Source organism: Vicia villosa, unplaced genomic scaffold, assembly GCF_029867415.1.
Source record: "Vicia villosa cultivar HV-30 ecotype Madison, WI unplaced genomic scaffold, Vvil1.0 ctg.000493F_1_1, whole genome shotgun sequence".
NCBI lineage: Eukaryota > Viridiplantae > Streptophyta > Magnoliopsida > Fabales > Fabaceae > Vicia > Vicia villosa.
This window is the reverse complement of record NW_026705238.1, coordinates 918,677-934,111: the sequence shown is the minus strand read 5'-3', so window position 1 is coordinate 934,111 and position 15,435 is coordinate 918,677. Positions and strand designations below refer to the sequence as shown.

At 34.9% G+C, this 15,435-nt stretch overlaps 2 protein-coding genes and 1 non-coding gene across 3 annotated transcripts; 1 reads left to right on the top strand and 2 right to left on the bottom strand.

Annotated features, from left to right (window-relative positions):
• Positions 1-799: 799 nt before the first annotated feature.
• TRNAL-CAA (transfer RNA leucine (anticodon CAA)) lies at positions 800-883 on the top strand. Its single transcript has one exon. It is a non-coding gene; the product is annotated as a tRNA-Leu (tRNA).
• A 134-nt stretch (positions 884-1,017) lies between these two features.
• LOC131628943 (protein ALTERED PHOSPHATE STARVATION RESPONSE 1-like) lies at positions 1,018-5,602 on the bottom strand. Its single transcript, XM_058899755.1, has 6 exons — positions 5,434-5,602; positions 3,652-4,804; positions 3,359-3,430; positions 2,789-3,003; positions 2,283-2,506; positions 1,018-2,125 (listed from the first exon to the last, which is right to left on the bottom strand). The coding sequence occupies exons 2-6, from the start codon at positions 4,760-4,762 to the stop codon at positions 1,372-1,374; spliced, it is 2,376 nt and encodes a 791-aa protein (XP_058755738.1). The 5' UTR covers positions 4,763-4,804; positions 5,434-5,602; the 3' UTR covers positions 1,018-1,371.
• A 4,665-nt stretch (positions 5,603-10,267) lies between these two features.
• On the bottom strand, positions 10,268-14,327 carry LOC131628967 (uncharacterized). Its single transcript, XM_058899777.1, has 6 exons — positions 13,860-14,327; positions 13,565-13,761; positions 13,283-13,363; positions 12,107-12,367; positions 11,691-11,768; positions 10,268-11,608 (listed from the first exon to the last, which is right to left on the bottom strand). Exons 1-6 carry the CDS (start codon positions 13,975-13,977, stop codon positions 11,255-11,257), a joined length of 1,089 nt encoding a protein of 362 aa, XP_058755760.1. The 5' UTR covers positions 13,978-14,327; the 3' UTR covers positions 10,268-11,254.
• Between the last annotated feature and the right edge of the window lie 1,108 nt (positions 14,328-15,435).

Sequence of the window (15,435 nt, the reverse complement as noted above, 5' to 3'; positions counted from 1 at the left end):
AAAATTAAACTGCACTTGAATAGTGGAGTTTGTTAGACACATAATTAAAATAACTTTGAACTAGTCTATCAAAACTACCTCCTAAAATGTAGGAGTTTATTTCTGCACTAAACAACTAAAAGATACCACGTCTAACCTAACAACCAAAATAGTTTGGCACAAAGATATTCCAATGTCTAAGTCTATCCCTATTTGAAGATTAATTCATAATAAGTTACTTACTAATAATAAATTGTGCTCTAGTGGTTGTGTCATTGTTTCCAAATATAGTCTTTATGGTCCTAGTATGGAATCATATTTACATTTTTTTTTTGTGTTTTTTTTTTTCAAAAACTTTAAAGTTGGTTGCAAAATATTATTGGTATCCCTATTAACACTAGTTCTACGCAGTGTATACTCACCTCTTGCAGAAAATGTTTATCTGACCAGTATAACCTTGTCATCTAGAGTGTCATTATCAATATAGTTAAGATTGTATGGTTTTATAGGAACATTTCCAGGAAATTATACAAATACTTTTGTTGCTCTTAAATGGCAGAATTTGCAATTCTAAGATTTGATTTTTATATGAAGATTCATCATCCTAAGACTCTTAAAATTAAATATATCATGTGGCATTATCCTATATTATCTTGGATAAAATGCAGCTCGGTTTCATAGTAGTCTTAGCATTGTTGGAAGTGTTTTCGAAAACGGAGTAAACTAATTTTTTAGGTTTCTATACTTCTAATATTACCATTTCCTTTAAGCATTGTGTTAATTAAGTACTTTTTATGTAAATTGAAATTGTTTAATAAATGTCAGGATGGCCGAGTGGTCTAAGGCGCCAGACTCAAGTTCTGGTCTTCGAAAGAGGGCGTGGGTTCAAATCCCACTTCTGACATAATTTTGCAAAAATAACCTTTTTTTTGCTTTTTCTTATTAATAATAGATTCATTTATTTTTTTTCTTTATCTTTTAAATATTATGTTTTTCTTCAAAAATATACTATATAAATTCAAGAATCTAGACAATAATTTTGTCAATTCTAGGATTTTTTTGAGTTTTCAAGGGGTGAGAAAACAAAAACTCATGCAAATAAATTCATATTTTTACATCGATAAAAATTAAGTCCTACAAGACACATTATGTGTACAAAAATGACACTTTACAAGTTCCTTCTTTTTGTATACTTAACAGACACCCTGTAATTACACCATTTACCTAACCTGTAAGTTCACCACTCCCTTTTATTATTGAAAAGATTAAACTGTGATATGTATGATCATCCAATGAAGTTTGTATTCCCTCCTTCTCCTGTGCCAATGCCACATCCAAAGGGCTTATATGAAAGTCAAAAATGCATTTCTTGTGTCTAATGCAATTATCTTTTTACTGTTTTGAATTTTGATTCTCAGACTCTTCAACTTTTGATTCTAGCTTTGAATGATCATCTTGAGTCTGAGAATTTGATCTATGATGATGATAGTGAGTCTTGGAATGCTGAATGGCTTGTCTCAGCTCCGTGTACATCTTGACAGAAGACCCGGAAAAATTATTTAGCTGACCGAGAAATCTTATAAAGCTTGCTCGAAATTGATCAAAACCCGACAACCAGTCCTCCGAAGCGTCGTCTCCCAATAGATTATCCGATGACTCGTTGCCGATGTCTGTGTTCCAGGATGATGCTACATGAGGATGTTTTGCAACTTTAGCATGGCTCTTCTCTTGACGCGGTAAGAATCGGGAAGTTTCACTTGCTAAACTCCTGATGGAATCTACGACTTCTTGGGTAGGTAATTCGCCGAGCTTATCCAACCAGATACCACAGGTGGCGTAAATTGGCGGACCGTACATTCTGAGGAGTGGAGGTTGAGGCCTTCTTTTTTTCTTGGCGGTTTTTTGTTGAAGAGAGACACATTTGTTTAGCCATCCGTTTATAGCCTCTAGATAAGATTTTTGAGCTCCAACCCATTTGGTAAAACTTGATGCTAGAAAATGGAGTTCACTTTCAAGATAGGAAGCAATTTGTTTACGTGTTTCGGAATGCAAGGTGATTCTAGCATGGTTGTTGTAATATGCTGTTGACAGAATCTGAAACTGAAGCTTGTGGCAATCAAACATAGTTTCCCACATCCGACTTAACCTGACATCGAAGCGAAATAGAATCATATGAAACACCAAAGCAACAGGTTCATATTTAGCATAACATGTTGATCCATATTCAAAGGTTATTATAGCTTAACATGTTAATCGCATGAATAAGATCCTTAGTAAAACAAGAGGAATCTAAAGAACCATACCCTTCAATTAACTCCTCGAGTTGTGGCTGAAGTTCTTTGTCTCGCAATTCCTCGATCCTCTTAGATATAGAGTCTATCCTCAGAATTGCAACTCTGATTCTTGAATGCAGATCCTTAACTACAGCACGGGTTTTATCAATCGTAGAAGTCTTCTCTCCTTTTGATTCCAAATGCTGCAAGATTTTACACTTGGTGTCATATTCCTTTCTGATCACCCCACTAGCCTGCAATTAGTAGAAATAGACAATGAAATTAGCAAATATATAGAGAAATTATCATCTTAAATCAGATAAAAAAGTTATCAAGAATTAAGAAGGTTCCATTTTTAACTTTTAAGACAGTATACTGATGAAGAATAACAAAGCTATTTTGTGTCAATTAAGTGTTTAGTAGTGGTGGCTTAAAGTATTAGCTTCGGCCACTCGAGACTCGTTATTCTATGTAAGTATTGTTAAGTTAATGAAGCCAATAAAAGTTGATGATAAGAGATACAGAGTATACAGTACCTTGACTTCATCGTAGAGCTTTCTTTCCCACGCAAATAATCTATCCAAGGTCGATGCATGGCTTCCAGAGATCATACAGAAACTATCAAAGAGATTATTTGTATGGTTGTCTATATCATCTTTTGAGTTTGCTCCCAAAGGATTTCTGGATGAATTGGATCGAGATGACATTGTCCTATGCCAAGTTAAGTACTTGACCGAGTTTTGAGCAGGTTCTAAGAAAAATTTACATAAAAAGTTAGACCCACAATTCACAAAACAGTTTTCAACAAACAACAATGAGTATAATGTATGTATAAACTGTGTTTCATGAGCAACTCTATTCACATAACACGTCAAAAACTACTTAAAGACCAATATGAGAAAAAAAAAAAGAAAGTTAGGAACACGAATCATATTAACAAAGGCCGAAGAGAAACACACTACTATACGAATTTAATATGAAATTTCCAATAATCTCTTGAACAATTTTAACAATATCAATATCTAATAACGGCTAATGCAACAAAAGATGGTTGGCAAAGTCCGGGCAACATTAAAGAGCAAAAACAAAAAGAACAATAAAAATACCTTCTGGAACTTGACTTGGATCTTCCCCACAAGAGAAACAAGCCTTCAAAAATGAGGACCCCATCGAAGAATCTGTTACAATTAAGGATTTTCATGGTTACACATTCATCTTGAATTAAATTACATAAAAATAAATGAAAATTAAAAAAAAAAAAAAAAAAACTCTCAGAAGTATGAATTTTTTAACCCTCAGAACAACAACAGAACATTTTCGTCATACATACAGGTATTAGAATCTCAATGATAGACATTTATGCAGGAACATATGGAGAATAAAGAGCTATAGGAATTACTTTCTTTGCCAGGAAATATCGGACGAAAGTGTAACTTATTTGCTTCAAGCATTCTTGGAACCTCTTTTCCAGATTCAGATGCTCTAACAAAGAGATATTCAATTTCTTTCATGCTTGCGAAAAAGTCCTTAGGTACAACTTTATTTTCAGAGTGGTTTTCTTTCTCCACTGACTTATTTGTTTCAGTTGGAAGCGCTGATACAGTAGTTGCTGTCTTTAGTGGTGATACATCAGGAGAGGCAAAGCTCTCCTTCTCCCCATTCACAACCGAATCCCCTGCTTGAGGCTTATCTGCGCCATGAAATCCATTGGCTTGAACATGGTCACTTACTCTATTAAAATTTTCAAATTTTCGGACGAGTGTATCTGTGGCAGGCTCATCATCAAATTCATCTACAGAGTCATGAGAGACCTCACTTCCTTGAGAAGAAACCTTCTCTTCATCGTCCTCCAACCCCGGAATCCCTTCCTCCTCCCTTAATCTTGTTATATCATCGGCAATTCCCATATCTCGATGCATTCCCTTTCCTTCTTGAAAAGAAAATTGATGGTCCATAGGATGAAAAAGACCGAAAAAATCCCATGGTTGAGTTCCATTTGGAAGTGAAGAATCTTCAAACGCTGAAGTTTCAGACCTATCGGCAGAAAAGGGAGCGGCATTTTGCGGAGCAGCCGATGATGTTACTGTTCCTATAACAGGCGCAGGAGGTTTTTCTTCTACCTTTTTAGACGAACTACTGCTAAACCTCATATGATTAGCTTGGAACTTAGTAGCACTGGGAGGAGAGGGCGTTGGAGAAAAGTTTTCATGTGGATCAATGCGCTGTGATGCAGACGGTGAAGAGAATGAAAACTGAGACGGGGTTTTCTCATTAAAAACAAGTGGCTCGGGTGTTGCATTAGTGGACGTATACAAGGAAGATTCAATCGGCGCTTCAGGTTCTGAGAACTTCCTCAGAGCCGTTCCTGCAATTCTCAACGACTGGACATATGAAACATAGGCTGCTGCGAGCGAGCATCGCCCATCAAGTGCTTGCCTAACAAATTTCTTCCTTTCACGGCACAGTTGGAGTGCCTTATCATCATCCAATTTGGAGCTAGACGCCCCCATTATTATCCAAGTAGTAGCTTTCCTTTGAAGTGAGACTTATATCTGCAAACTAACTCAGTATCAAATGTATTCAAGAAACAATAAATCAATTATACACAAGTGGGAACAACATGAAAATCACAGCTCAGAATGCGCCGATATATCTAGAAATCATACTTCTGAAACATTTTAACAGTCACTTCACTAGCATCAAGTCTAGACAAGGCATGAAATGAATATATTCCCACAAGCAAATCATCCAACCAAACCCACATAACAGAAATTCCAATATAGCATAGAAGCATAAAACATGCCTTAGCAATATCACACAGACATATTCTATAAAAACTATTAGGGCACTAAAATATGTATAGATAAAGAAAAAAAACAGCCCAATTAAGAAAAACAGAATAACAAGAGAAAGTAAATTTCACAACACAGAAAAGCAAAGCAGAGTGATTGAAGATGCATAAAAAAGCAAACTTTAACAGTAAATAAGGCAACAAAGAGAAAGAAAACACAAACCCAGATACAAAATAGGAAAACAAAAAATGGGTAATTCTCAAACTGGAAAAGTTTGAATAAAACTTAAATGGCACAGTACATGTATTCGTTGGAACAAAACAAGCAGAAGAAGGAAAACAAGAAAACAAAAGGAATAGAATTGAATAAAATTTGGGAATTTGAGGTACCGAGAGTGCACTGATTCAGAGGTACACGCGGAGGAATTGGATTCCGGCGAAAATCATGGACAGAGAAAGAGAAAGGGATTAGTGTGTTTTTTTTGTTGTTGTTGTTTAGTTTGTAGAGAGAGGAGAGAGAAAGGGAATAAGATGGATGAATCGGCTGACTAAGTGTTGATCGGTCCATGCAAAAGGCATATAATAAAAAGACATTTACATCTCAATATCTCATGTTGTGTATGTGGACCCCACTTCAAGTGTTTAAAGGGGGCCTAAAGATCATAGTCATAAGATTTTCCCCTTTTCAATCTCATCTAAATTGTGTCACTTTGCTTAACCATGTAGTTATCTCTTTCTTTTATCATTCACTTTCATGTATGTTTTTGGAAATGGATTGGATGTTACAATGTGTGATATTTTGAGAGGTTTCATCTAAATTAACTATTGAGATGATTCGATTGTGTGAAATTAATAGTATAAAATTAAATATTCGATTTTTAAATCAATAGTCGAGATCAACTACATCATAAAATTGTGTGTGTGGTCTAGTGGTGAAAAGTTTGGGTCTTAAGGGTGTGTTTCCCTCAAGGTTTCAAGTTCAAAATGACGATAATATGGAATCTAAATCTATTTTTTTAATGTTTATGTTTGAATTTATTAATTAGTTAAATATGACAATTAGACAATAAGTCGTATACGAGGTTAAGATCGCTAAAGCATGAGTAATTACATTATTATGATAAATTTAACAAAATCTCAAGTTAAACTTTGATTTGGATTTGATTCTACTACCAAGCAAGTTATGTTATCACTAGAGTGTGGTTGTGCCTCTATAGCGGCATAGCGTGGCAAAGCGACCATTTACTACCATATTCTCTTTCCGTTTTAAAATGAATGTCGCTTAAGATTTTTGCACACAGATTAAGAAATATGATAATAGTGTCATAAAACATTGCACTTTTACTAAATTTACCTTATTAATGTATTGGAAGTAGTGTACAAAGTAATAATTAAAGGACACAATTATAAAAATAACAGTATTTCTACTTGGAAAAGTGAGAATGACATTCATTTTAAAACAATTTTTTCTCTAAAATGACACTCATTTTGAAACGAAGGGAGTAATTTGTATGTCACTCGTCTTACAAAGTCGCGGCAATAACATTGATTTTTTTCTCCAAACTTCCAAACAAAACCTTAAAATTAATTCTTCTATATTTAAGTTATTCTTTTAGGCTTAAATGCACTTTTGGTCCTCCTAGTTTGATGATTTTTAACTTTAAGTCCCCCTATTTTAAAATCAGCTTTTTTTGTCCTTCAACTTTACATCCCTTGAAATTTAGTTGGTCTCCCCCTCTAATTTTACATAGTTTGCCTCCTCATTAATGATGTGGCTTTGCTGCAGTGGAGTCGGTCATATAACATCACATTTTTAATTGAAACTATTTGTTTTCAGAATTGTTATAATATTCTTAATTGAAATTAACATTTCGGTTTATAATTAAATGAAAAAAGAATTGAGTTGAAGAACAAATTGAGCTTCACGAATAACACGTCTTCATCTTCTCCATTCTTATCGGCAATTACAACCAACCCTTGAAATCAAATCAACCACGAAGAACACATCCTTGTAGTCTTTCATCGTATTCTTCCTCCAACTCAGTTCTCCAAATTCCAAATGTCTCAAATATCAGTTTCCAACAGTAACAGTAGATTTTGTTCATTGAGGTACGAATGCCAATGCGGTCTTGATGCTTTATGAATGTAGGATTATAAGGTATGATTTTGTGTATGCTAATTTTGATGTTGTTTTGTTTTAACCAGGTCACCGGTGATGTATCTTCTTTCTTCTCCATTGGTGTATCCAACATGTTTCATTTTTTAGATCAACACAATAGGTCTTAATGTCATTGGTTACACCAAATATTGCAATATCATTATCACCATGCCATGTTGGAGTCCATCCATCTGCCAATTTTTTTCTCAATGACTAGCATGATTCTAGGACATATACTCCACTATACCTTTGTAACGACCCCTTATGGATGGTTATTCTCTTTGTTATATAATGCTTGATCCTCTTCAATAAGGTGATTATAGGCTTGTTTATATGCTCTAATATTGCCTTGTTAATTGCCTCACATATGTTGTTTACTCGCATATCACATTTGGGTATGTTTTGAAGTGTGATCTCCTCCAAAGTTTTGCATGGGTTTATAACATGCCCTTCCATGCACTTTCATTTAAAGGTTTCATTCTTTGTATTGCTCTATCTCATGCTGGTATTGTAGTTTCCCTAACTGCTGCACACATGACCTCTTTTAATTCCAAACTAAGGTACTTCTTCTTCCAATTGCCATATAGATATTTTACATACAATCTCTGCTCCACATGGGTACTAATACCTTGAATTGCGGGAAGCAGTCTATGTCACATATAATCAAAATATAATTAGATGTAATAAAATTAAATAAGACACAACCATAAATAAGATATATAAGATAATACCTTATGTTGGTCAGAAATAAAGGCATATGATCTTTGATTGAATGCATCTAAATATTTCAAAAGAATGTGTAAGAATCACTCCCATGAGTCATTGGTCTCACCTTCAACAATAGCATATGCAATTGCAAATATTTCGTTGTTACCATATATGCCTACTACTGCCATTAATTGTCTACCATATCCCCCTTTTCAAAAAGCAAACATCCAAACCTATAAATGGCTATATGTTTATGCAAATCTTGCCTTGCAGGCCTTTAAGCATATATAGATCCTTTCAAAAATATAAATTTCATTACTTTCATCACACTGTATAACCGTAGTGCTATTGAGATTTGACTTCATAAACTCTTTTGCATAACTTCTCAAATGGTTGAATTGATCAGTCTCAGCACCTTGAATCAATTTCATTGCCTTCCTTTTCTACCTATATGCTTGATCTATTGATAAATACACTCCCCACCTCTCAATGGATTCAACTATGAGCCCTGCTTGTTTAATATAAGGGTTATGTCTAAGGATATTCGCAAAAAAAAAATTCAAACCAATTAGTCTTTGCATTTTTGTTATGTGCAATCTTGGGACATGTATGATCATCAATAAAGTTGGTATTTGCCAATATTGTTGCATATTACTTTTACTAAACCTCACATATAACTTATCACCAATCATACATTGAATCACCATCCTCTTGGAATCATTATTTTTAATGAACACTTTTTTTTTCCATTTCATAATCCTTGATAGGATCTCTTTTCATCTCCTTATTGATAAACATCATCCCTAAATGAAAATTCACTCCATCACCACTCTTATAAGTTGGAAACTTAATTACCTCTTCATCATCATCACTCCCATGAGGGGTGTATAAATGATCAAATTCTTCATGTTCTATATCACCATGTATTTATTCTTTGTTGCCACTAGAAACCTCATCTAAAGTCTCAAGGGTAGTATTTTGGTCCAGTCACTCTCCTCGGATTCTTCCCTAAAGAGAAGCCCAATATCCTCAATTATCCTCACTTGCAACATAATCCTCGTCAACATTACCATGACCACTAATTTCTTCAACATTTCCATCATTAACTTTAACATTTTGATCATCAGCTACATTACCATCACCACTCATTTCTTTAAAATTTTCATCGCTAACTCCAACATTATGATCATCAACAACATTAAAATCACCAATCATTTCATCATTATCCTATGACATCTTTGGCAAACTACAACACATCGTTATCACTATTCAAGGGTCTAAGACCACAAGAAAAGTTGAACTTAGGATTCCAATACCACATACACCTTATGTCTTTATAACCCTCACTTTTAATCAAACTCTCTAAATTCATGTATGACATGTAATCAACATCCCAATACCAATTCATCTCAGATACATCTCCATCAACATACCACTTAACATGTTCAAGAACTAATTTCCCCTTATGGTGTATTCTTACATTAACCTTATGACTCTTAGTTAGCCTGAAAATTAATCAAATAACATTGGAATAAATTAACATGCAATGAGACTACAACTTAATATTAAATAAAGATGGTGGAACACAACATACAAATAAAATAAGAAAATTGTTGGGACCACAAGTTAACATAGAAAAATCATGGTGGACCACAAGTTAACATATGAATGACACAACAAGACAAGTGGGACATGGTGACACTCCAAAGGGGACAACAAAACATACCTTAAATAGAACTTCACTTCTTCAGTGCTATGAAAACGTCTCTTGCTTATCTTCGTGAACTTTGATTCCCAAAAAACAATGGTTACTGATATGTTAGACATGAAAGCTGCAAGCAGTCGTAGATGGTGATTGAACTTCATTTCGCTTGAGCAACAATGGTGAACTGAAGAGAAGGACAAGAGGATTAGGATTCTTCATTTTTTCAAAAAAAATAGGGATTAGGGAAATGTTTCTTTTTGCAAATTAAAGTTACCATAATATTTATATAAATTGGAATATAAAACATTTTAAAGTAATTTACAAAATGAAAAACAAATAGTTTTAATTAAAAATGAAATAAAATCTGATTTAGCTCCACTATATCAATTCCATGTCATTAATGAGGCAGTCAATTGTGCAAAATTGGAGGGAAACCAACTAACTCCTAATTGTGAAGTTGAGGGACCAAAGACTTATTTTTAAAAACATGGTAAAGTACGTCGAAGATGCATCACCGAAAATTTTCAAAAACAATTTTGAAAATTTCCAAAAACAATTTCGAATTTTCATATATGTGAGTCACGAGTGAGAAAAAAAATTGTCTTTTTGCTCCTAAGGATTCTTATATTACCAATGGTAGAGCTATGTATGGGCAATCTTCAAAAGTTTGGAGCTGGATTTTGCTTAGGATTTTAGAAACATTGATATTAGATCTAACTCTAAGTTGTGGAGTCATTGATTGTGAAGAATTGCTCCTTTATGTGGCTCGCTAAGCTCTCTTATTAATTATTTTATAGCATCCTATGTCTAATGTGAAGCCAATTAAGTACAGATTCTTTTGCTAAGTTTGGACCTGTGGTTGACTTTGTTTGGGGCGTGTGTATCTCCCAAAACAAAAACAAAAAACTCACCAGATACAGTCCCGTTAGGTTCGGCTTTTCACTAATTGTTTAATCAAAAGACCAACTTTACAATCTATACTTTAGAGTTAAGATAAATAACAGGTAATTTGTAGCAAAAGATCCCAAGCATAACATCACGTGGGCTACGACAACAAAATAGATAAACAATCAATTTATAGAACAGTTGGGAAAATATGCCATTCTCTTTGGATCTACCTAAGATGGAAAATGGAATCAAATTTCATTAACTTGTCTCCTATCTTCCTAATTTACTTTAAATATACACTAACCATGCAATAAAATCCGTATATATTCTCCTGAAATGTTCAAATTTACCAACCAAAGGTTAACTTGTGCTGCAATATTCCTAAACAAGTGAATGACATTAGACATCTGATATTCTTTTTTAATACAAAGCTAAATAAATAAAGGGTCGACTTTATAATAAAAAAATAATGACACGATGGAAGATGCATAACACAAATAAGCAATAACAAAGTTGAGCATATGCATAACATCAATGCCTCTATCTCAACATCAACACAAATTTACAAGCTGCTATTTAGATTACTAGCTAAAAGCTTGGTGTTTCAAGCCACGTGTCGGCCTACCGTAATAACAAGATATTGCTGATTTGAAATAGCTACTCAAAAGTAGCCAGCTGTGTGTGCGCGCACAGTCAGCAGCAAAATATAGTACACCTAGCATTCCCTGATAAAACAAAATACCATTATCAGTTTACGTTGGACGAGAAGATTTCCGAGTAACTCTTCTCAAATCAGGGACAGCTGATGATGATTGAGACGCACTAGGGCCTGCTATATCTGCTTCGTGAGTTCTACGTAGTCTAGTATTCCTTGTCTGTGCACGTCCATTGTCATGCTGGCTTCCTCTATGTTCATTGAGCTCATCCTGATTGCTGCATCCAACTCCATCATCTTCAACAATCATATTGGCTCTTCGCTTCTTTCCTTTAGAACCAGTAGCTCGTTGGCTTTGACTAGGTCCATTGTCATCTTCAGTCTGTACGTATTCTGCTTTGGGTATTGTAAATGGCCATGAAGTGCCACAACTTGGGCAGACTTTTGCAGCCTAAACGCCAGTGAATCGAAGCATTAAGACAGACAAGAACTCCACATTTATAAGATGGTAAAAATTGAGCTTGACTTCATACCTTTATCTGGGAGAAAAGTTGCTTCAGGCAGTAGTGATGAATTCGTACAGTACAATTTTCATTTTTGCACAACTCTGCCTGTTATGCAATGACCGATGAATTGTCAGACGTAGAAATAGCAACAATGTGGGGTAAGTACACCAGGTACTAACTACATATTACAAGTTTTCCATATTTGTTCCTTGTATTAGAAACAACTTGTTAATGACGTTTTAAATGTGATCAATAAATAAGTAAATAACCAAATCAGTAGTCTTTTTCAACATTTTCCCTACAGTTTCCATGGTACAGAATATTGAAAACCCTACAGAAAGAGTAAATATAAAAAACTATGCTGATTCAAAATAACTACAACCAATCATGTGAAAAGGGAAAAAAACTGAGAGTAAGACAGTAAAAATGTAAAGAGGGACAACCTTAATTCCAGCTTCATTGCAAACTTGACAGGATGGAACATCATTACTTCGAAACCAACTGCGGAGATCAAGGAATGATTTTACACCAAGTCTAACATCACCATCTGTGGTCAAATAAAGCCACGAGTCTCTCACAAGTTCATGCAGAGTTTTTTCCTTTTGAGACAAATTAAAACTCTTAAATGCATATGGCACTTGTGATTGGCTTCCTTGAGATTGTTGTTGGCCCCCTTGAGGCTCTGAACCAGTCACAGTTGTGATCTGCACATAGACCATGAAATTTGTATACTATTGTCAACAACCATAAACTCGTGAGTTGTATAGAAGATTTTCTTATAACAATAGAACTGCAACTGCACGGGTCTATATCACTCTAACTCTATAGGTGTTACAACATATTTCAGAGCTGCGTTTAAAAAAAAACTCTATTGAAGAGCCAGTACCATAAAGCATGCATTTTCACAATAACATCTAGGTTGTAAATCCCGGATAGCATCCCCCAAAATTGGGTAGCAGTATAGCACAAAATGGCAATCCTAATTGATGAAGAGAGACAACAAGTGGTGGGCCTGTGTTATGTAGTATAAGGGCAATTGCCCTCAAAAAGCCAAATAAGTTCAAGTGAATATATTTAATAGTTTTGCTGTGCCCTCGTAAAGGTAAAATATATGAATGAATTATAAGAGAACTATTTATGATAATTTTGACAAAGAAAATTCATACAACATTTTCAGAATATGTAAATGACAATTGTAATTGTATAAGCTTTGCTATTTTGGAGTTTTTTTTTCCCATAAGATTATATACTACATACTTTGTAAAAGTTTATACTGTAATGTTTTTCTTCATACAAATTTATAGAATGTTTTCTAGACCCGCCATTGAGATAACGTGTAAATTCTCAACATGGGCTGGGAAGAAGACTTTGCAATCAAAGCCCCCCCCCCCCCCCCCCAGTCATTAAACAAGAGCGAAATAAAGTATATAGAATCCAAGTTTTATGACATGAGAATTGGCAATGTTTATTAGAGGAAAACTAGGGGTTATATAATAAGACAAGTTACATAGTTTACATTGATATGTTTGATCATACTTCACAGTATCAAAGGCTAGTAAATTAAATCAAAATTTAACTTCTGATGAGCAGAAAAATGTAGGCAGGTGAAAATTTATAACCTGGCTATCCAAATTAAGATTGAGAGCACCAATGGTGGAGATAAAACCATTTGCACTGCCATCTTGAACTATCGCTTCAATCTGTTGTTTACCATTAAAAGAACATAATCAGTGGTAAGTCTCAAGATGTCATAATATCAAGCACCAAACTACTAAACTGAACAACCAAATGATATTGTTCACATAGAAACATGCATATTCAAAAACTTCCCCAGTATCTCTTCTCCCTATCAATATCTAATGGACATGCGCAAAAACAGAGGCAAGTTCAACTACACTTACGATGGCCTTATAAAAAGCAATTTGAGGAACAGTATACTTCGTCCCGAGCTTCGATTGTTCATCGGAAACAGTATTAACAACCCCATAATAAACTTGGCCATCATATTGATCAATGCAGGCACGCAACTCAAAATTAGCACAAGTCAGAGCCTTGTTTATTGCCAGAATAAACGCATCAAATAGCCGACGATCAGTGCCTATACAATAACAAACCAGTACAACCAAAATCAATAACAAATGAAACACAAATAGTACCAATCGAAACTAAAAATTAGAAAAATGAAAAATAAAAAACCTGGACTTTTCTTAGTGAGGTTCTCAAACATGGAGTGCAAGTCTTTCTCCTTGAGTGGGCCCCGTGACAAAAGAGCTTGAACTATGACATGGTGTGTTGGGCTTAAACCACCCGACATGAGAAACCCTAATGTGGAATCAACTTTGAGGAAATTAGGGTTTGGAATTTACCTAAAATATGCTAGATTTTTTGAAGAATGAAAAGTGATTGGTTAAAGTTTTCAAGGATTTGAATGATGGAACAGCAAGGTGTTGGTCGGAGACGGAGCATGAGCGGTGCGAGTGGTGCCGGAAAAGGAGAAATTAGGGGTTAGAGAAGTTGAAGTGTTTAGGTTGCCGAAAATAAGTGAGGAAAAGAGAGGGAAAACAAATAAGGATATTTGTCGCCGAAAATTTGGGGAAAATAAATATGGCTCTGGCGGGACAGATGACACTGGAAAACAAAACGAACAAGTTACTCCCACTTCTTTTCTTCTTCATTTATTTTTAGTTTTTTAAATAAATAAATAATAAATTTTGTTATTTTATAAAGAAGTGGCAAACATGAATTTCTCAACCAACCACATACCCTTCTTACGCACCACTGAATTGATCATTTTGCCCTCGTGTTTTCGTAGATGCATCTTCGAAAGCACCTCTTTTTTTTGTTTAACGTTGTTTTGTTCCGTAGATGCGTTTACGGAAGTCTTCCGTAGATGCATCTAAGGAATCAGTCCAGACCCAAAAAATTAGAGCAGAAGCATTTTTAACCATAAAAGACATTGCATTGATTCATTGATTAATCGATATTATAGAGAAAATTAAGAAAACTAAGAGATCTAAGAAATTACAACAGTTAAGACAATGTCATCTATTCCATGCATCATTTGAATGGAATCAATGTCGTATTTCACTTCATCCCACCTACGTTCCATTTTTCTGGTTTCAAACGAGGTCTTTGTTCTAAGCCTCTAGATCCTTTTGATTTCTTCTCCGGGTTTGTACTCCCTCTCAAAAAAGACATGATAGTCCTCTTGAGTTGGTCGAAGGAATGGATATTGCAAAACTTCACCGGCACGGGGGGTTTGACGGGAGAGAAAATGACATGTCATTCCCTTATGCGGTATTCCGGTTCAGGATCGGGACGCTTCATGCGAGACATTTTTGTGTCTGTGTTTAGTGTTTGTGCTTGTGTGTAATGCAAACCTAGAAACCCCAAATTTATAAAAGCCTTTGAAGACTATGGACAACACAATGTCTGTCACAGAACGTTCCGTAGATATATCCACGGAAGGGGCATAGATTTCTCCTTTCCATAGATGCATCTATGGTAAAGACCCTTAATTTTCAATGTAACGCCCTTCCGTATATGCATATACGGTTAACACCTATAATTTTCAACGTAACACCCTTCCGTAGATGCATCTACGGAAGTTTCCCTGCTATTTTTTTAGCAGAACAGAAAGCAGTAAGCATCGCAATTTCTATACCGCACCACGTATTTGTTATCGTCTAACATTTTCAACAAATGTTACATCTCGCTCCTATCTCCCCTACTCGCCTTTTTATTGCGGTACCGTTGATTATACACCTGCCTT